A 22,779-nucleotide genomic window follows, 5' to 3' on the forward strand; every position below is an offset into this window, starting at 1 on the left:
CCATTTAAGAGGGTGAGTTGGAGCAAGATGCTGTGAATCATCTGCAGATGTTCAGACCTCAATAAAAGCAGATTTTTTTTTTACATAATGTCTACTGGGCTAGAGCATCTAAGTGTATTTAACCTAATGCCAAAAGGGAAAAGCATAAGCTATGGGCCTAGAGAAGCCACTGTTGCGGGTCATCAACTTGTATTAGGTTATCAATCAATTGCCAGCAATTTGGATTTCAAGGTTCTACAGACTGGCATCTGAACAAACCAAAAGACTTCTGGAACAATGTCCTATGGAGAGATGAGACCAAAAACGGGGTCTTTTGTCTTGCCCAGTGCCATGTTTGGCCCAAACCAAAAGCAGCATTTCATCAGGAACACCTCATACCCACTATCAGGCATGAGTAAGAGCTGTTTCTAGAGGATTCTAGAGGCACATGTGGGTGAAGCAACAGGACAATGATCCAGAGCACAGCAACACGTCTACATCAGAGTAACAAAGTTTAAAAATGGGCGAGTCAAAGTCCTGTCCTCAATTGAAATGCTGTGATTTTACTTTAAGAGAGGTATCTATAAAAAGAAATGTCCCAAAACCTCAATGAAGTGACGGAATGTTGCAAAGAACAATGGGCCAAAATTCTTCCACACTGATGTGAGAGGTTAGTAGTTGCTGCTAAAGGTACAAGGGCACATGAACGTACAAGCTAATACATCATGAGGGCACCTTGGTACTGCATTGTGGGAAAAACAAAGCAAAAAAAAAAAAAGTCAGAAAAGATGATTTTGATTATGTCTTTACACAAAAAACATCTTAAAAAACATGGATAAGTATTAGATTTACACTAACAGTGTGGTAGTATCCACAGCCATTCATGCCTCTAGCATCCTCACCACCATTGTCTTCTATACAAAAAAAAGACAAACCTCCTATGGTAATTAACAGTGTCATGGCTGTTTTCACATCTTTTTCCCCTCTTACTGTCACACACACACACACACACACACACACACACACACACACACACACACACACACACACACATAAACAGGCACACACTCATAAAAAAGACAAACCATAAATTATACATGTGGCTATTTGGGCTGATAAAGTGCATTACAGCTGTTGAATGAATTGACCAACATGTTTTGAAAAGCACAGCAGGATATCCAGGTCTGTCTGGCTGGGAAATGGTAGCACACACTAAATAAAGGCAATCATTTATGAGCGATTCCGTGTTAGTCATTGTCACTGCAGTCATGAGCTCAGTTGCTGTCCCTTGGAGGATGGCGACAATTGATGAAGGCACCATCGTGGGCATTTCCCATTTCACTGCAGCATTCTGCTCCTAATCAGGATTTCATACAGCCCAAATTATGAGCAGCCAGGCAGGGTATTACAGGCCGGTAAAGAGTGTCAGCCACCTGACCATAAAAATGAACTGACCTGTGCACCAGCTAAATAGGTCAATGCACAGCGGTGTGGAGAGAAGTGGGCTTGGCTTGCTCAAAACTGCAGCCGCACTGACATAATACAACACACACATTAATTCTGTGTGTTTAACCACCACTTCAGAACAGATTATACCACATAGTAAAATAAGAGATCACTACAGCAGTCAGTGATACAGTTTAAACTAATATGTGACTGGTTTAATAGAAAAAAAAACACTATATAATAACTGGATGTTCATAATGTTGTGGCTGATTGGTTCACTTGCATTAGTAGTCATAAAACTGGACTCCTTCCAGTTTTATATCTGTGTAGGAAAACCCTCAACCCTCTTTCATATCTTAACTCTCCCTGTATCCACTGAATGACCTTGAATCTGCTGTCACTATGTGTTAAGTGCAACAGCGGCTCGTCAGCTCAGATCACTTTGCTTCAATTAGGTGCATGTGCTGAAACAAATTGAAAAAGCTGACCTCACCATTGCTTTTCATTTGATCTTTTGGGTCTGTGCAGGAGGAGCCATATGTCATGCTTAGGAAATCTGACAAGGCGCTGGTTGGGAACGACCGTTTTGAGGGATTCTGCATCGACTTACTGAAAGAGCTGGCCAACGTCCTGGGCTTCACGTATGAGATCCGCCTGGTTCCTGATGGGAGATACGGCTCTCAGGATGACAAGAGCCAGTGGAATGGCATGATTAGGGAACTTATCGAACATGTAAGTTCTATTTTTTGTATTTCTTATTTCCCTATTGTTAACTGAGGAAGATGACACTTAACATACAGCCAGAACCAACAGTCCGTCAACTTATTTCAGCATAAGGAACTGGAAAGAATGAGACTGGTTTTGCAATATGGTAATAAAATAAGCCTGCCAGCGCCTGCAAGGCACACTAATTAACACTGCATGGCTTGCTTGTTTAAAAGATGCAAAAAGAAAAGGAAGAAAAAACAAAACAGATTCCCCGTTTTACAAAGGTTTGCCGGATACTTTTGTTTTTGGCCTTGACAGTTGCCAGGCAACCACCAAAGCCTACAGGAACATACAGTACAGTTACAGCAAACATGGTGCATTTTTATTTTACTGCACCGATAAGAAGATTTCATTGCCTTTGGAAGAGTGAGGTGAGGTTAGTTGTTTTGTCCTGTTTTTTGCGGAATAAGCTTCATATCGGTCGATCAAGCATCTTTTGCTGAGCTCTTTCCATCCATCCATCCATTATCTATACCCGCTTTTATCCTTTGCAGGGTCACAGGGGTCTGCTGGAGCCTATCCCAGCTCGTATTCAGGCGAGAGGCAGGGGTTCACCCTGGACACATACATACAAACAACCAGATATACTCACACATATGGGCAATTTAGAATCATCAATTAACCTAGTATGCATGTTTTTGTACTGTGGGAGGGAACCGGAGTACCCAGAGAGAACCCATGCAAGCACGGGGGGAACATGCAAACTCCACACAGAAAGACCCTGCCGGCCCTGGGAGTCGAACCGGGAACCTTTTGCTGTGAGGCCACAGTGCTAACCACCAAGCCACGTGCTGCCCTGAGCTCTTTCGCTTAAGAAAAAAGTGAAATCTTTGGTGCGTCTCTGCAATTTACATCCACACATTATGATGGTGTTCTCTATTTACGAAAGCAAGCCAGTGAACTGAATTGCAGCTTGCGTCTTCCATGCGGACAGTGATGTAGTTATGATTGAGCACGAGTCAGGAAGAGCCTGCCAAGCTGTCAGTTACATTTATAGCACAACTGTGTCAAGGTTGCTTAAAAGTTGTAAGTGTGTTGATGCCACTCAGTGAGGAAAAAGTAACGGCACTTATTTTGGTTTAATAAAGGAAAAACTTCAAATAAAAATTATACTGCACAAGTTGTAAAGATTCAAACAAACCTGTTGGCAATAATCTCTTGTAGATATTATGGGCTGTTGCAGCTGTATGAATCAAAACCTCAGTGTCCATGAAACTGCCTCACATCCATCCATGTGATGGTGGCGATTTTCTGCTGGCATTTCCTAAGTGTCCCTGCCGGTGCTCTCCCTTTGTCCTTAGCTGCATCAGGTCAGCACTGTACTCAGCTGAAAACTTGTAATAGCTTAAGTGGCATTTAGTGCTGGGAATTGTATGGCAAGAGTCAATGGCTTGGTGCTGAAGGGGTTGGGAAAGGTGGGCTTCCACTGCAGCACTTTATTTCCACCACCCAAGCTTTTTTTTTCTTTTTTTCCTTGCCAGGTCTATGCTGATAACAGTAACCTTTAGAGGAACAAATGGATTACCAAAGACAGAAAAGGATGGTACAAATTAAAGATGCAAGAATGAATCATTTATCAGCTATTTGTATTAGTCTTGTCTGTGGTGTTAAATGGAAGAGATAAATGTTGGCAGAAGAAGTTGGTTCATTAATGTGCAGGCAAATTGGGGAAAAAAGAAGCTATACTGGTATTTTTCATGTACATAATTCAGTTTAACATTTCTCCATCCTTTGCCTTCTAAACAACAGCAGTATAAGATGAAATCCACATCTGTACTTGTGATTATTACTTTTGCTGCTCATCACATGATCAGGGATGCAGGACAGTAATTTTATTGGTTTTATTTTCTTGTGCATTGCTTTACTAACGCTGTTGAGATGAAAACAATGATAATGTGAATGGTAAATTAAAGTGATCAGACCCTGACGTGATATGAGAGAGACCAGTATGAATGCAGCTTTGGGAAAAATCAGCATATTCGTAAATCATAAACATGATATCAATCAGTTACATCGGCTATGAAAGCATTATGTTATAAGATAGAAAGTAGAAGAACTGTCATGTACTATCTGAAAAAGATAAGTAATATGTAATCATGTTCTGTTAACCACTTAAACACAAGTGGCCCTTCCTAGTAATATAGATAGATAAGACCAGTTCGTATACCAGTTTGCTGGAAATCAGTTCCTTTACTTCGAGTGATTACAGTTAGATAAGCTCTGCGGCATGAGGTGAAAAATTGGCTTTTTAGTTGGAGGTATAGTCCAGAAACACAAGCTCATACACTCAAACTATCATCTCACTTACTCTTTTCTTATAGATAATAACTGCATTACAGAATTGTATAAGACTCTAAGAAAATAAGACTTAGATTTTTCTTAAACAGTCAAAAGCCTTCATCTCTGTAGTTTAGGCTTTTCAAAGAGTGAAGAAGTGAAAGACACGGTCAAACCTTTTCATATCATTGTATCTAATTTACTCCCTATGCAATAGAAGCTTTTGAACAAGAGACTACCAATGTTGCCAGGTGCAACGAATGCAGCGCATTATTAGGGCCCGAGCACTTACAGTGTGAAGGCCCTATTGTATCTGTAGGAATTTTCCTTTTTTTTTTTGGCGGTTACAAATTTTGCACGCAAGCCAGGCCTTGTGATAAATTTGATATTTAATGGTTTGCATTAATGGGCGTGGCAAAATGGCTTAACAGCGCCCCCTAGAAAACTTTGCGCCTCAAGCCCCACAATACGGTTTGACGTACATGCATGAAAATCGGTACACACCTGTATCATGTCGCAACTTAAAGAAAAGTCACTTGGCGCCATGGCCGAAACCGAACAGGAAGTCGGCCATTTTTAATTAATCGTGTAATTTTGGCGAAATTTATGCCATTCCTTCGGCAGTTAATGCGGCCCGAACCGCAACGTGCACCCATGTGTTTTATACATCAAAATGTGCGTCTCGATCCTGCGACGACACACATTACTTTTCTCAGTCAAAAGCATTACCTTGGCGACGCTAGACGCCAAAAAGCGCAGCCCCCCTTCATCTGGTTGGTCCATATTTGACAGTTCCTACTTTCTGCCATAACTTTTGAATGGTTTGACATAAAGACTCGTGGGTGGTGTCATCGGACTCAGTATTGAGTACTTGACCTTCATTGGCATGAATTACCCCCCCCCCCCCCGCTTCTTCTGATTGGTCGATATTTTATAATTCCTATTTTCTGCAATAACTATTGAATGGTTTGATATAGAGAGTCGTGGCTGGTGTCATCCGCTAAATGTCCAGGCCTGAAGAATCTACATGCAAGTCATAAAAGCGCTGCCACTGCAGTACGCCTGAACGTGCACAAGGGTGCGAGGGCCTGTTCATCGCTGCTTGCAGCTTTAATTCCCATTTGTAATCACAGAGCTCACTGCAGCGCCAAAGGGCATTGTTTCGAAGGTGCTAAATGATGCAACAGGTGCTGTTCAACTTGATTTAGTCAAAATAGATTATCACTTTAATCATGCTGTGATGCAAATGTTAATAGCGTCCTTAGCACATTTGTTTCATTGCAATTAATCTTTGCAGCGACAGACACATTTAAAGTTTATAGCCAGCGCCCTTCCTTTTATAGATAGAGAATACGACTCATGCCCAAAAGAATAGGTTAATCTTAAATTAGGAAGCACACTTTTACATTTTCATTTAAAAATATCCATTTTATGGTTGCAAATGCTTACAAATGAATGGAACGAGTGTGATATTGATTTTCATCTGATGTGACAGGATGAACTGCTGGTGAACGTGATTGACCCATCGCTGCAGGGGCACTAGTTCAGCGTCCACAAAATAATGTCTATCCTGCCTGACACAACGCACACGGATGAACCAGTTGCATACTATGGGATGTTTGTGTTTATACAAAGCATCTTTCTTCTTTAATTAGACCTCATAATAAGCTTCACAACAGATAATTTTATGTGTGACCTCATTATATATAATATGAGGTTCCATATATATTTTCACTGTTTGCATACTGATGCCACATCGGTCACATTGGGCTTCCATTTTCCACCAGGGGTTTTGTGAGTGCATGCATAACTGACCAGTCAGATAGTTTTACATTCTCTCAGCATCCCTGTAACAAAAATTACAGTCTGTTATCTGCAGTACCAATTGCATAGTTCAGCACAATGCATTTCTACAATTAAAACACATTGTCCCGAAGCAAATTATGCACTTTGATCAGCTCTATGCATGCAAACAAGGAGCAAATGATCAACAACACAGTTCTATATGTAAGTGCCCTATACGATAGAGAAGAGTGCACATCTTAGTTAAGTGATAAAAAATAAAATATTTTTGCATATTTGGTGTTTCAGCACCCGTGAAGAAGATATAGCTCCAACTAACAGAGCAAAGTACATTCACTGGATTAAATCTATGTGGATCATGTTTGTCGTAGTGTTGTTTCCTCAAGGCTGTCATCAGGTGAGGAAGCCTGGAGGGAGGCACCACTAAGCCCACCATCTGCAAACCCAGATAACACCATGCCATGAGGCGCATAACGGGGCACTATCAGGTTATCGTTCTCGGGCCCAGTTTGTGTACATAAGCAGAACAACAACAATGTGTGGCACGTATATTAGCCCACCATAGGGATCTTTGGAATCACATGCTGGTTGATCTTACAGCTGAGTGGCAGGTTGGCTCAGAGATGCAGTTGGCAGCAGAGAACTGAGGGAGAAGTATGTGATGTGAAAATTTGAATATTTGACAGAAAGCAGAATCACAGCAAGATGCACTGGTTTTGCCGTGTCTCTATCTCTTCAGAGGCCGTTACGTATTTAACCGGCATGGTGCAGGAGCAACACACAGAGCGTGTAATCCACGGTGCTGCTCGCAAACTGGAAGTGTTTTACTTTTGACCTTTGTTACTCCCATATGGTGTTATCACATGAATCTGAAGGCAGAGCTGTCCGGGAAATGGAGAACGTTTAATTCATGCCGAAATAACCTGAGAGGGTCAACAGAAGAATTTAGATTAAGGGAAAAAAAGAATAAAAAAACAACACAAAATAGTTTAGTATACAATATCCTGTAGACTGTAGACAAAAGGAAGAGAGGTGCATGCAGGCATCATTGTTCTCACTTTTTATTCTCATTTTATTGCTTGTTTGTTTATTCATTCAATTTAATTCCTGGTGGACTGGATCTTATGGCTTTGCATTAAAGTTCCAAAACAAACTTGAGAGCTAATTTCATGTGGTGAAAATGCAGCACAGTAAACTGTTGTGTGTACAAGACCCGTTACTCTCCCACCGCTCAGTATGTAGCTTCTAAAGAATGCCTCCCTTTGTGAGTTGTGTCGTTTCTTGGAAGGAAAGGGGTATTCGAGCGTGAACGGAGCAGCTGGTTTCATTAACCTCCTGTCCAGCCATCGTGTAGGGCTGCTGGGGGGGATGGGGCTGGAGTGGGGGCTCTAATATAAATGGCCTGAATATGCAGTAATGCACATCACAGGTTTCTGAAGCTTGCGTCATTGTGGGCAGAGTATATTATAGGATTTTTTATTTTTTTTTCCAAAAGGCAGAATTGAGGGGACAAAGTACCTATTTCCTTTCAGATGAAAATGCCACAATGATAAATATGTACCAACTCAGTCAAAGCCTAGTTGTACTTTTCTAACAAATATATTGTTGTGTTGTTACCTACCTACCCATGTAGGTCAACAATTTTGCTTAATTTCGTAGAAATTCACTAGATTTATGAGAGATTCCAGTATCCTGCTGGACCAACAGACGGACGTTGGCTTCATTCAACTCCTTATTCTTTAAATGCGTTCCTTCCTTTTGCAGAGGGCTGACTTGGCCGTGGCCCCTCTCACCATCACCTACACACGTGAGAAGTTCATCGACTTCTCCAAGCCCTTCATGAGCACAGGCATCGGCATCCTGTACCGCAAACCCAACGCCACCAACAACGGCTTCTTCTCCTTTCTGAACCCCATGACTCCAGACATCTGGGTCTATATTCTTCTGGCCTACCTGGGTGTGAGCTGTGTTCTGTTTGTCATTGCTAGGTAAGTATAGTCGTGTAAGCCATTTGTCCTTTCAGTCCTCCACGCATTCCTCTGTGATGTTTTCTCTAGTTACAGTAATTTACTCTGTTATCATTCCAGACTGAGGGTTGGATGATGAGTTTATTAAACTGTGTTACCTGGTGGGTAGTGATGAAGGTACTTAAATCTGCATGGGCTCTCGGCAGCCCAGCGGAAGGAGGAGGAGTGCAAAAACAAACCTCCACTTGAGCTGTAAAGTTCCAGTCAGTATGCAGTTTTTCAGTTTCCTGCATGATGTCTCTGGAACTGTGGTGGTAACCTCTGGAAAAAAAGGTGAAAATGTGTTTTTTTCTTTAATCATGACATTCAGCAGCACTAAACAGAAAAAAAGATGCATACATACCTGATGTGAAATGGAATCAGAGGAGGCTATTTATAGTTGATTATAAGCATTTATACAGATTATGAAAAAGGAAATGGAGGCCCTAGTATGCCAATCACAATTATGAATGTAGATTATCTTTTTGAAATTATTTTTAGGTGATGAATATCCTTTTTAGCATCACTGTCTACATTTCCTGCTGCTTCACATGCAAAGTGGTGCTTGAGGAAGTTCTAGAAAAGCAGCTGTTGGAGGGAGTTCAGAGACTTGAGAGCAAACAGCTGCACTCTTCTATCCTCATTTTGTGTTGTGAGATTAAACTAACCCCGGATCGGCTTCGCAAGGACAAAGCCATCTTAAATTGTTGCAGTCAGTTATTGAAGGCTAAAATAGATTATTTTTCTATTGAATGGAGGACACAGGTGTCAACATATTTTCAACAAAATCAAGCTGAAGCTTTCAATATCTCTGCTGCACAGTTTTTATCTTGCAACGTGTCTTTCTTCAAAGGTGAGTTATTTAATGGCATCGGGTAAATAACACAGTTCAAACACTGCCATAACATACAATTCTGGATATAGTGCTGCTGGCCTTTATGTACTTGTGTAAACCTTTACGTTAAAACTAAGGAGGCGGAAGGGTGGCTAAACACACAGGGATGTGTGTTTATATTGGTGATATATCATCTTATTTAAGTCTCTTTTGCTCATAGTAAACACATTCCACGCAAACCTTCTAAAATAGAAGTTTATTCCTGTACTATAGTGGTCCATGGGATTGAAAAAAAAAAATGTGTTGCATAAGGTGACATTACACAGTACTCCGGTTCCGGACAGTTTACTGCAATAGAAGGGGAAAAACACAATTGCTATTTTTTTTCTTTTTTCATTTTTGGACAATGTAATGATTTTGTTAGTTCTTAACATGTTATTTTTCAGCAGGAAAAGCCACAGACTACCAATGGGTCTGTAGGAACTGATCATGTAAATATAAGGCATGTTACTTGGTAAACCATTTAATAATTTCACTCTAACAGCTCAATAGAGGAAGCTGGTTATAACTTTTTGTTTCACCTCTGAGCATCTTTATTATCAGCTGCTTGAAGGACTCGAGTTTTTGGTCAGCTTTTCATTTCTGTGATCAAAAAGCTTTTGATTGAACATTTCATTGATGCAGTCTGGCTTCTGTGGTAGTTCAGACAGAAGTCCTTCACAGTAAGTGGGAAAATATCTCCACCACCATTCAGCTGGGAAAAACAAGGTTTTTATTCAAATCTCACATGCTGTGAAATTAGTCAGAAGTACGCAGAAATTCAATATAGTGCTCATAAATGTTTGTTTTCAGGTTGTTTTTTTCCCTCTCTGTTCATATGCCGAACTATTTCCTGACCACTTTGTGTGTAGGTTATGTCGCTTTAAACATATGGTCTGAAGCAAGCTGATGGCTCTTGTTTGAAAGCACAACCTTTTTAGAAATTAGCACAGAGAGCAGAAGTAATGATTGTGGACTGTAACATTGTCTCAGTAGAAATTGCACTCAGATTATTAGTGTGAGCTCCGTTCATGTGTACTTCAGCTGTGTATAAACACTTACTCCTACTTTCTATGCCTTTTCACTATCATATAATCAGATGGCCATGGGTTTCACTTAAACAATGAAGCAGTGCAGAATGAGAACGATGGAATTTAGCGAGTACCACGTTTGTACAGCAGCTGTTCAAGGACTCGGGGATGACTGCAAGTTCAATGCAAATGAGCCTGGGATGTAGACGCAAGCACCAAGATTGAAACACTAGTGAGCAGTCAATCTTCATTTTAATCCACAAGGAACAACATTTAGTCAGGCCAATCTTGGGCTAAAATGATGTCTTAAAGTTGATAAATTCAGATATCTGGTTGCTATGATAAGAGATACGTGAATGATAGCCAGAAAAGACTGATGAGTTTTTTGATTAATCATCAGACCTGATAAGTTCCCGATAAAACAGGATGCTAAAACATTAGGAGATATTTCATCAGCATGTAATTAGATTTAAATCTGCCAATCTTTTTGAAGATTGTACATTAAAATTAATGTCACCTCCTGCAGAACTCACCAGATTCGCCATAGTTTAGATATCTGTGGTCATTGTCACGTTCAATCATATCAGCAAAGTGTAAGGCTCTTAATGCTTGTCTTTGGAGGGCATCGGCATGAAGAAGTAGAAAATATATACAGTATATCTTACGTTTTGTAGAAATACATGTTGAAAGTGGTGGCATTTAGCATGTTTTATCACAGCATCTGCCTGTGAAAATGCTTTTTACAATAAAGGTGTACCACGGTTTCAGCAGATGGTAAAATAAATGGCAGAGATAGGGATGGATGCATGGTGTTATGGCTTCATGTAGGAGGAGCCTTTATTCCTCACATTCTCAAACGTGACATTTTGTACCCTCTGAAAATGTGCGCTTCACTGGTCACCCTTTAAACACAAACCTGTGGGAGAAGTCAAAGGCATATCCAGAGGTAATGATTAAAAACCAAGATCTGATGTGTAAAAGTCTTTTGATGTTGCTTCAGTTAAACTATTTGATGTTATAACATCAATCTTATAACGGCACACAAAGAGAAAAACAGCTGCTAATTAACAATATGGGAGATAATCAGTGTTAACAAAACACTGAATTATTCATACTGTCTGATTGTTTTGGCTTTTAATGTGTGCATGGACAGCTTTGCTGTCATGGTCGTCTTTGGTGTATAGGGCAATGATATGAAGAGGTGTTGTGGAGCTTCTACTCTTCAATTATGCAGTGAAAATGAAATAATGGACGAATGCCGGACTTACATACTGCTTTTTGTGCTGCTGTCCTAAAAGTAATAACCGTTAGGGTTGTTTCTCCAAATCTTTGATGAAATCCATATCTTATCTCAGAGTAGTTATCAAGCTAAACATATTCAGTTTTTTGAAGTTGTTGATGAAGAAGTAAAGGGTGCATTCTCTAAAAGCTGGTAAAGATTTCCAACCTTTTCTGTCTCGACCCCAGGTTCAGCCCGTATGAATGGTACGATGCCCATCCCTGTAATCCGGGATCAGACGTGGTGGAAAACAACTTCACCCTCCTCAATAGCTTCTGGTTTGGAGTTGGTTCCTTGATGCAGCAAGGTATGGTGCTAAAAAACATGCAGTCGTCCTCATTTCTTTTTTCTTTAGCAAACCAAAACTCCTTCTTTCAACATCTGTTGGCCTGTATTGTTCCCATCTGTACTTGTGTTTTCATTTCACTTAATATTTAACATTTATATTAAACTTGAATGTGAAACAACTGCTTTTCCATTAAGTCTATTGATACACAAAGTCAGCATTATTTCTACTTGAAAAAGACAGATACCTACATCAATCTTTCCCAAGGGAAGTCCCTTGAGGTAAATGTGCAGGTATCCACGTCTGAGGGATTTTTGGAAGCTCCTTGTCTACAATTTCAAAAAGATTCAGTGGATTCAAAGCTTTAGGTTGACTCATGCACCTTTTGAAGAGTCATGCGAGGCAATAACTCCTCTTTTGGTGCCAGCCACATTTTGTCCAAGAGACAATCCCCACCGTAAAGCAAATGTTTCATCTTGCAACCTGCAGATTTGAAAAAGGTGTTCCCATTGCAGCTTTGTGAGATACTACTTTTCAAAATTGACACTTGAGGATAGAAACTTATTTTCAATGAACTGGGTTTTTTTTTTTACAAAACTTACATCTTTTCATTAGATGCAATTTTTATTTGCAACTTTCAGTCTCTGGTAATTCAAGCTTAAGTGAAACATGCTTTTGACACGTTGAACATTATCAACTACAGAGTTAATTGACTAATGAATTACACTTTTATAGAGCTTTTTCTACTTTTACTGGCCACTCAAAGCCCTTAACGCAGTACTTGTAGTGTATACTGATTATTATTTGGCCTGCGTAGTTCTTTTTCTCAACCATACAGACGTTTTCATGTTGAGGCGTGCATCAGGGCCAGGTTCAGCATCTTGCAAGAAACAATTTGATGTGTAGACTGGGGTAGTCAGGGAGCGGACCATTCTGATTCTTGAGCTGCAGCCAACCGGCCCTGTCACCTGCCCGTTGTTCAAAAAAAGGACGGCACAAATTTCCAGGCGCTTGTCAGAGACTGGCAGGTTGGAGAGGGAATCATTGTTGCATTTGTGTCACTGGCTCTGCTCAAGAGCTTCCTGAGTGTTGGGACAAAAAGGGTAAGTTGAGGAACATATCTGACAAATGCCAGCTGTCAGGCTAGATTTGGCTGGTGGGATGTTTTCACTTCACCATTTGCACTGAGAGGAACCTCATGCACAGAATTCATAGTCAGAGTATTTTTTCATAACCGTCCAGGACGTATCCCACCAACTGATGTCACTGCAATTTTGCTTTACATCATATAGTCTTGAAAATATGTGGCATGTATTTACAGGGTCTTAACAAAAGATAGATTTTAATTTGTTAGCACAGGAATCAAGTTGAAAGTATTTCCTTTCAACTTGTTTTGACTGGAAAAGCAGGGCTAGGAGTTGGTTTCCACTTGCTTGGTGAAACAGCAGAGCAAATGAAAGTCCAGGGTTCACATAATGTTTAACCTCACTGTAACAGGACAAATCAAGGAGGCTTATTGAGGCTAGGCGGAGGAACTCTGCCCATAAGGATCGCAAACACATTCAGCAATTCATTAAGCACAGAAACTCAGCAGCACTCTTGTGAAACTGCATAGCAGCTCTGCCAATTTGCGGGTGCAGACAGAGAAATATGAGTGCAGCAGCATTGCCCAGGGAGAGAGAAGAAAGAGAGAATCAAAACAAAATGAGCTAGTTAGTAGCGTATATTATTGAACCAAACGGGAGAACTTTCCATTATAATTCATAATGTGGACACAGTGTTGTCTGTAAATGCTTCAGCTCCACTGTTTCTCCCATTTTCAGTTGCTTATTGAAGCAGCTGCTACTGCTGCTAATCAGCTCTTATTCAAAGCTCCCTGAAAGTAATTTTTCACACTGTAATATTGAAATGAATATTAGGTTCATTGGTGTTTTGTTTACCTCTTTCACGAACACGTTGTGTACATATTTCTTTAGGTTTTCCAATGCAGCTTACAGTATTTTTATGCAGTCTTAAAAAACAGCCAATAACTAAGGATTTGAAAACACCTTGGATTAGCATATGATGGATCTAAGTTTAAAAATGACACTGATGCTGGCTTTCAGTGACACCCAGTTGCGCTATAGTGCCTTGTAACTCATGCTGCACAGCGGTATCTGCAGCGAGGTGTATATTTTGTCGGTGTCACATTAACAGACATCCATGGCTTGTCTGCCAAACATGGTGACAGCAACTGAGGCAGAAGCCATTTCCTTGACATGTTTAAAATGCAAATGGATGTGTTTGAGGGAATCCAAAAAAAATAAAAAATCTTCCAGCTTGTCCGTGGGAGGGAGGTGTCAGAGACAACAGAAAAAACATAAAATATGAGGAGGTGCAAAAGCAAACACTTTGTGTACTTCAGATGCTTTCCTGGGGGTCTCAGTAGGCTTTTGCTCACAACAAACACTTTGATCATGTTCCATAAATTACCTTCCCCATATTTGAAAGTATGCTTGATTCATGCACTCAAAGAGGAGAAAAAAATTGAGAACTGAAGGCAGACGCAACAACCTTATTAAAATGTAGACGAAGGCAACATTTTAAACACACCTACACTGTTAATTTGTTTCATATTAGAGGCATATTAAGCAAAATAATTAATAAAAAATAGAATTGTTGTCAGGTTGTCTCTCTTAATCATCTCTTAAGACCCAGTAAAAGTGTGGCAGCGTAATCTTTACAGAGACGGTACACTTTGCTTGTATTTTCCCTTGTTTATTTGTCTTACAATACATGAGACAAGTTGATCAACTTCCCGTTATCCAAGTTTGGGAGGCAGTAGCAAATACACAGAGGCCCAGACCTCCTTCTCCCCAGCCACCTTTCCCAGCCCTCCCAGGTAATCCAGGTGATGAGGCCAGTTGAGAGATGTGATCTCTCCAGCATGTCCTGGGTCTGACCCTGGGAATCAACCCAGTTGAACGAGTGGTGTAGTTAATTTGTGTTGTCTGGGGGGACATGAATCTCCAATGGATATTTGATTAGGACCATCAAGGCAAGGTTTTTGGTGATTAAATATATCCTTAAACTTTAAATCTACTGGTTCTCAAAAGGCTTGTGAGGCATCGAGGGGGCATCTTAACCAGATGCCTTGCTCAAACTACTCAAACTGGCTGCTGTTGATGTGGAGGTGCAGTGACTCTGCATCTCACCCAGTCTGTAAGGGAAAGTCCAACCTGTACAGGAAACTGATTTTAACTTAATGTATCAGTGATCTCATTCTCTATTCATAGTTTGTGAGTTTGTGAGCATATGTGAGGGTAGGAACATAGATTGACCCCACAGACCAGAGCAGAGCCCACTTTACTGCAGCTGCTGCATCAATCTGCCTGTTTTTTTTCCATCACTTGTGAACAGTCCAATTTTACCATTAGAGAGAAACCATCTAATCCTTATTACTCACAAATATAAGGTGACGCATGACAGCTTCCATCACAAAAATTTAATTACAGAAAAGGTGCTAAGACATTGAGATATATACAGTATATATATATATATATATATATATATATATATATATATATATATACAGTATTTGTATGTATATATATATATATATATATATATATATTATCATTGTACTTTGCTAGCTAATTTCTGAAAGAAACAGTCTCAAGTTATAAATAGGCTACAGTAACATGGAATACAAAATGAAGTGTATATTTTCCTTATGGTCCCACATCAGCAGTTAGAGTAATCTATACATAATTACCTATTTATAAAACCTTTTAATTTCCAACTTATTAACTCAAATTTGTATTATAACTCACTACTGTAAGCATATTAACTTTTCCTAGCTTTTAAACCAATGCTTTGACACTTTAACAATAATGCATGCATGCAGCAGAACATAAGAACTTTTACAAAGAGTCTCAGAAATACTTTTGCTTGTATTTCAGCAATAGTTTTGGCTTCGCAGGCTGTGTAAGGAAGATTTCCATTGGCAGACATGTTTAACGCTCTCTCTGATGGTCTCCCAGTCACTGATGGTCTGTAATTCATCTGACAATTTTTAATTGTAAAAGTAACAACACTCACCAGCATTTCTACTGGACTGCATTCATGTTTAGATGCCTTTTTGTTTGTCTTTTGTTGATACTTGTCTGGTTGTCTCTCTGCCCACGTCTTATACTTTAGTTTTCTGACTATTCGATGGCAGTAAGAGACAGTTTATTTTGTTGTTGTTGTTGTTATTGTTGTTAGTACTGGCCCCTGGAAATCAAAGTTGAATTCAGAGGAACCATACTAGTTCTTTAAATGGAAGTGGAACAGCATGAGGATGGCTGGCCAGGCTGTAATGCAGCAGGATCTGTAGTAAAACAGAAGAAATATTTTGGTCACTAATGTTTTCAACAATGTGTTTTCTGGAAGAACATTTCCATTCCACCCAACTGTATATTGACACCATTTTATTTCCCTGACACCATATGACTGATCTGCTATTTGTATTTATTGGAGTGTTCTAATGCAGTGCTATATTCTGCTCCCTGCAGTGCTTTATTGTGTGGAATTCAATTAACTTACCCGCTGCTTCACTTCTTCTGTACTGCGACCGGAGAATGCATCTGAATTTTGTCCCTCTGAAGTCACAGTGGATTAAGGAATACTACTGTCTTCCCTTGTTTATAACCATGTAGAGGCTTTGTCAGACCACAAAGGACAAATTCAATCAAATTTGGTGGAAGAGGTTAAAGAGCTGAACACTCTGCCCCCTTCCGTGGGCTTGTTACTCTTCAGAATTGGCCTCATAAATCTTCTCAGTAAAGTAACAGAGTGCAAAAAAGCACAAGGGTATTTTAAAGGATGTCAGAGATGAGATATAAAGTAACTTTAACACCGGAGAGTGAGCCACTGTAAACATAGTATTACTCAGCAGAGGACCACTCAAAGTCAAGGCTGATGCAGTGCTGTTCTGTCAGGAAAGCTATTTTACGGCCCTAAATCAGAAAAAGCTTGGACAGTATTAAAACTAAAAATAAACATCGCAAATCATGCATTTATTCGAAATGTTATTTCTTTGCTGACATTAAGAACCCCAATATGTTTCTCCATCAACTTCATTTCATATGTTAATTTACATCATTTTTTCCCATTCCAAACAAGGAGGAAATGGAACATGTAATGCTAGTAAGGACGTGAAAAACAAAACAGATATCAGCAGGAAACTGCAATGGTGATTTGGTACAAAAGTAGTGTCTATGAAAGGCTAAACTATTTTGGGAGCAAAGATGGGTAGAGGATACTTTATCAGCAAAGGCATGAGAAAATCATTGAAACGTTAACGAGCAGTGCTTTTCAAAGAAAGGTGAGAAGGAATTTACACGTTTCTCCCTCTACAGTACAAAATATCATCAAACATTTAAAGAAGCCTGGAGGAACTTCAATCCTCAGTAGCTGATACACATGACCAAGATATAACTTTGGGAAACCTATGGTACACACTGCAAAATGGGGCTACATAAATAAATCCCAGTTAAACCATCACATTTAAGTGGCATCGAACAGCCGCTGTTCAAAAATGGGGTTAACATCTCTGAGTACGAAGGAATCTAGGATGCTCTGTCTAACTGGAAGTACGTTTTGTGGTCAGAAAGATGTGTGCTCAAGATCTTTTTATGGAAAAAAATTGGTTCTGTCTGCCCCAGACCAAAGACAGAGAAGACCATCCTAACTGTCTAAAAGCTGGGCTGTGTAATGATATGGGGTTGAAAATTACCTCTTCTTTGATGGCAACATTAATGCATAAAGGTACATTGAGCTTCTTTTTTTTTTAACTTATCTGGAATAAACTACTACTACTACTACTAATACTACTAGGATTAGAGGAGCAAATGTAGCTTTCAGAATCACACCTTTTTCAGGGACGGGGGTGCCTACATTCTTGCTCTTTTCCTTGTAGAAAATGTGTAAAAAAACATGCAACACTCAAGATCCCATACTGGTGCATGCCATAAAACATGCTTGCAAGAAGAATGAGATGACCTGTTATCCTCAATGCATACTCTGCGAGAAATAAAAGTCAAAGTAAATGTTAGAATCGCAGTATCTATTTTTGTATTTGAATTGCTCTGATTACCTTGTTCCAAATACCCAAATGTAGACGTCCGGTTGACCCTGTGATACGAGAAATATCACACCATTTCTAAAGTCATTACTTACATTGCCTTAATGTTTCCAAGGATCCACTTGTATAGGAAGAAAAATATGAATAACCATTTTCTGATTTATAAAAATGACTTTAAAGTTGTTCATATTCCATAGTCAGCCCAAAAAATGCCAAATTTTGTTGCAGTGTTGATTTTATGTTCTTCAAAGGCTTTTGGTACTTTTAATTTTTTTTAATTTAAGCATTTTTTTTCTTTTTGTCACTAGTTAGAGGATGCAATAAATCAACCAGTTCAGTCCAGTGGCTTAATTAAATATGCATTGTAAAACCTCAGTGTATCCTTAAAAACATGTAGCTGCTGACGATATGCTCTATTTATCAACTTGAAGCATTATTAACTTTAGCCTAATGCTTATTTTACATTGCATCATGCTTGAAATGTAAAAAGCATGCAAGTGTTGCTTCAGGTATGAAAGAGAAATAAGCACAAGTTGAAACAGGTATGAGGGGGTAAACAACTTCACTTGAAAATATATATATTTAAAAAGAAATTAAATTCCTTCCAGAATCTTGAAGTCTGAACAAAACAGAATTTTTCAGATGTGATCTGAATTATTTGCTGAGAATTGGGCTAACCTACAAAACTGTCTTCAGCGTGGTTTCCTCACTGACAGAACCTTATTCAACACCAGTTACTGTGCCAAAACCATTTTCAGGCAAATTATTAAACATGCGAGTGATGGTTGTTTAATTCAGTTACAGTGATTCAGTGAAATATTTGCTTGAAACTCTCTTTATCCCTCTGTGTTGCTCTCAGGCTCAGAACTGATGCCCAAAGCCCTGTCGACCAGGATAATTGGTGGAATCTGGTGGTTCTTCACACTCATCATCATATCGTCTTATACAGCTAATTTAGCAGCTTTTCTCACTGTGGAGAGGATGGACACACCAGTGGACTCCGCTGACGACATTGCCAAGCAGACCAAGATTGAATATGGAGTGGTTAAAGATGGGGCAACAATGGCTTTCTTCAAGGTAAAGTACAAATAAAGATTATTTATGCAAAACCAACAACAACAAAGCAAGTGTAGAATTAAAGGCTAATAATATTGGAGATATTCACCAGATTAGGTCTGAGATAATTTTTTTCTACCCGTAATAAAGCATATTCAGTAGCCTATGCATTTCATGATAATGATCATTCTGATCATTTTTTATCATTATTATTATTCAGAAGTTTCAGCTTTTGCCTGTGGGGTCTCCCACTTCATCACTTTCTTTTTTTTTTTTTAGCTGAGCTTTACTTGGATGCTACAACTTCTGTCAGCCGAGTAATACGCGTAACAGAGTTAAGGTTTCTCAGAGTAAGGAAGTGAAAACACTGCACACAGCTATTGAAGACACTTCGCAAGTTTATGAAATTTAATAGCAATCTCCAGGGCATCAGTCTGCTGCAGTTTTTATGCTTCCAAATTTTGTAGTTGGACTCATGAATACTTTATGCTTAAGTGTTGAGTCTGCTGAATGATGTGGATACTATGGCCCAGCTTTTATTATGCAGTTTGGATGCTGTCTCGGAATTTATCGCATAGTGTTTATTCAAAATTATCCACAGCCTTGTTTCCACACAAAGCTATTATGCAGTGTAAGATGGAAAAAAAATAGATGAACAAATGGAAAAAAAAACAATGTAGTAATTCACAAATCATCTAAACCCTACTGTTAATTGTAAATAGTATGATGCAAAGACTTATCTTATTTTGCAAACATTTCTCGGGGCACTTAAATGCATTATCAGTGATATAACTTGGGCACGTTGGGTGTTTTGGTCTTTCAACATCATACACCTTCATCCAGAAGAACCAGTCAAGGGTGGTAAGCTCCTGGTTTGTGTCCAGGTAGCCTGTGTCAGCAGTTAGGAGGCTCTGCAGAGTGACTGGCTGGTAAATCCTCTGCAGCCAACCTCAATTCGGTGCCAATAGGTTTGCCATCCCCTGTGACTGCTTGGTATCTGGCCTTTTTCCCTCTCAAATCCCTCTTCCGTCTGGTCTTCCCAGGACACGGTCAATTCCATCAGGACCACATGCCTTGATGAATCTGACGAACGGATGTCGGATCAAAACTATAGTATTGGGAAATTTAAGATGTTTCCCCAAGTTCGACCTTCAGCCACCAGTCCTGGGGCCTCATGTATAAAGAGAAATATTGCGTACGCCACTTTTCACGCTCGCAGTCGCATGTCCAAAAAAGTGACTTGAACGTGAAAAGTTGCAGTCTCTCACACACATCAAGGTTGGCGTGAGTACATTCTTAAGGTTTTATCCGTTGGCGAATCTCGGTGGCAAGGCAGTGAAGTCTAAAATATGAGGAAATGTGACGTCAACAATACGTTCACCAGCACACGCAAAGGACATGACAGTCCCCACATCACCAAATAAGTTACACACGAGTGGAGCTGCAACAATTTCACAATTAACCACATGGTCTGAACATATAGCTAAAAGTAAGCGCAGAACGATGTAACTCGTAAATCACATTGACACCGTTGGCTCTGTTAGAGGACACAGCTGATGGCAGGATCAGGAGGGAGCGAGTGTTCAGGGACCACAATGATCTGCAAGAGGATCCCTCTGGATCGCTGCCCTGAACTGGTCCCAGCGACCATCCGGTTTAGACCAAACATGAACCTTTCAGCCGGAGCTGCTGACTGGTCGGACATCTCTCAGTCGCCATGGCAATCGTATGGGACAACTACTCGAGGTGAAAGCCAGATCCTTAAAACATCCCATAACGGTGTCTGAACAGACAAACATTAAAGAACCAGTTCCCTAAAGTTGTCGTCATGTCACTAATAGTTTGGTTGGTACGAACTGATGGGACTCAGCAATATAGGATTAATGTTTTTATCAAATACATGAGGCCCCTGGTCTGTAACCACATAATGTTCCGGCTTCTTTCCGGCAGGAATGAAACCAATCGCATATTTTGACGTCCCTGCAGTGATGGTGCCTGATCATTTCCTTAGCAAGTAGACATAGCACCAGCAGTATTTCAAATTCAAAGATATTTTATTAATCCCTAAGGGGAAATAAATTGACTGTATATTAAACAGCCATCTCCCAGGGCTTTTGGGCAATAGTTCAGATTATGCTCCGGGGATTAAAAGGCAAGAAATTGTTTTGTTTTTTAAAAAATAAGAAAAAAAAAATGATTTTTTTTTTTAATTGATTATTTGTCTATCTCTTCAAAAGGTTCTTACATGTGCACTGAAATGATGCGTTGAAATTCTTTTATATGCAACACAAACCTGTATTTTGTCATCTTACTTGAGTGTTCAACACGTGGAGAGGATTCTTGTTGTGTTCACTTGCGAATTGCTCTCGGTTTAGAAATTTTAAATACAGAATTTACACCGTCAACACACTCAGAAAATCACAAGGAAAACTTAAAAAAGTACAACATTGTTCATGGTTAATATGCAAGTAATGCCATTCTAGACAATTCTCATATCAGCAGATGAATTGGCGACAGCTGAAGGTGTTAGGATGCTGATGGAGGTAATATTCTCTGAAGACTTAAGTCATTGAATTGTCAGTGTTGCCAAACCTTTGCTTTTGGAAGTTGTGATGGGTTTACGGTACACATCTGATTGCTACTGACCAGATGTAACCCCCAGCATATATGTCTGGGTTTTAAGTTACTCTTTTCACAAAAAACACCTAGAAAAGTAAACATCTGTTTTCCCATGTACATTTAACAGAATCAAGTTTTCTGAGTTATATCAGTGATTGTTTGATCTTAAAAATGATATTAAAGTGATGTTTTTTTTAGATGTATTCCTCAACAACATCAGGGGGTGCATATGTTTGACTATCCTTCCTGCCATCTTCATCTGTCTCCTTTTTAAAAATATAGTCCAGTCAGGTCAAACGTCTATCATAAAGAGGAGAACCATGACGTCCGACTGTTAACGAGTGGAAATCTTGTATTCAGCAGGAATGGACAGGAATTCTTTCTCCCCTCACTTTGCAAATAATCAAAAAGTATTGATAAAGAAGATATACTCTTATGAAGCATGGCTGTAAGAATACCTTTCTAAACTTTTTTTTTTTTATTGGCATGATAATTTGTTTATATTTTAGAGATTTAATGCGGTTGTTTAGTGAAGACCTTGAAAATGATTTTATTGGTTGTTATACTTAATAAATAAAAGGTTCAAAGTCAACAAATTAGCTATTTTATTGCACTAGGGAAAAATATCTCAATTATGGCGGCTCGGTGTCTTTCCCAAAGACCCCACTGATAAATAACTGATCTTCCACTTGGAGGAAAACCAGTCTCTCTTGTAGAAATCATGGATGCATCATTCTGCATCCGTAAGAGCCGAGGGGCCGTCTCACGTTTTATCAACAGGAGGTCAAAGTCAGCATTAGAGAGCATGTCGCGGTTAACTTGCAACTCTGTGCGGACAGTTATCGCCACCAGTTATATATGCAGATTTCAGGCAACATGCTCAGTGCTCGCCTCCATAGGGAGGGATAGAGCAGTTCTGTTTTACAAGGGCAATGCCACATTACATTTGACATTTACTAAAATAGCATGACTTTGTACTACAGGAAGAGTCCGTCTGTAAGATCTGTCTACAACCTTTTGAAATAATTAGCCTAGTGTCGAGTTCAAAGTAAATGTGTACTTTTAGAGAACAGTAAAGCTTCACTGTCAATTAAACATGGTTTTTAAATGATTTGAAAATAATTCCATTATCATCATCTTCATATATTTATAATGCACCACCTTATTTCCGTAAACAATTCTGTATGTAATTTTTAGTAAGTGATGATAACACGTGACATCTGAACATTTGTAATTGTTCACTTATGGA

General features: G+C 39.4%; 1 protein-coding gene across 1 annotated transcript in view; it reads left to right on the forward strand.

Moving 5' to 3' along the window:
• Positions 1–22,779, forward strand: part of grik3 (glutamate ionotropic receptor kainate type subunit 3) — a 115,231-nt gene that overhangs the window by 88,644 nt on the left and 3,808 nt on the right. Inside the window, exons 10-13 of the mRNA XM_061717255.1 lie at positions 1,954–2,157; positions 8,038–8,261; positions 11,652–11,770; positions 18,715–18,932. Coding sequence (XP_061573239.1) covers positions 1,954–2,157; positions 8,038–8,261; positions 11,652–11,770; positions 18,715–18,932 — 765 coding nt within the window. The remainder of the gene's footprint in view (positions 1–1,953; positions 2,158–8,037; positions 8,262–11,651; positions 11,771–18,714; positions 18,933–22,779) is intronic.

The sequence above is a fragment of the Cololabis saira genome, chromosome 3 (assembly GCF_033807715.1).
Source record: "Cololabis saira isolate AMF1-May2022 chromosome 3, fColSai1.1, whole genome shotgun sequence".
In the NCBI taxonomy this organism is placed as follows: Eukaryota; Metazoa; Chordata; class Actinopteri; order Beloniformes; family Belonidae; genus Cololabis; species Cololabis saira.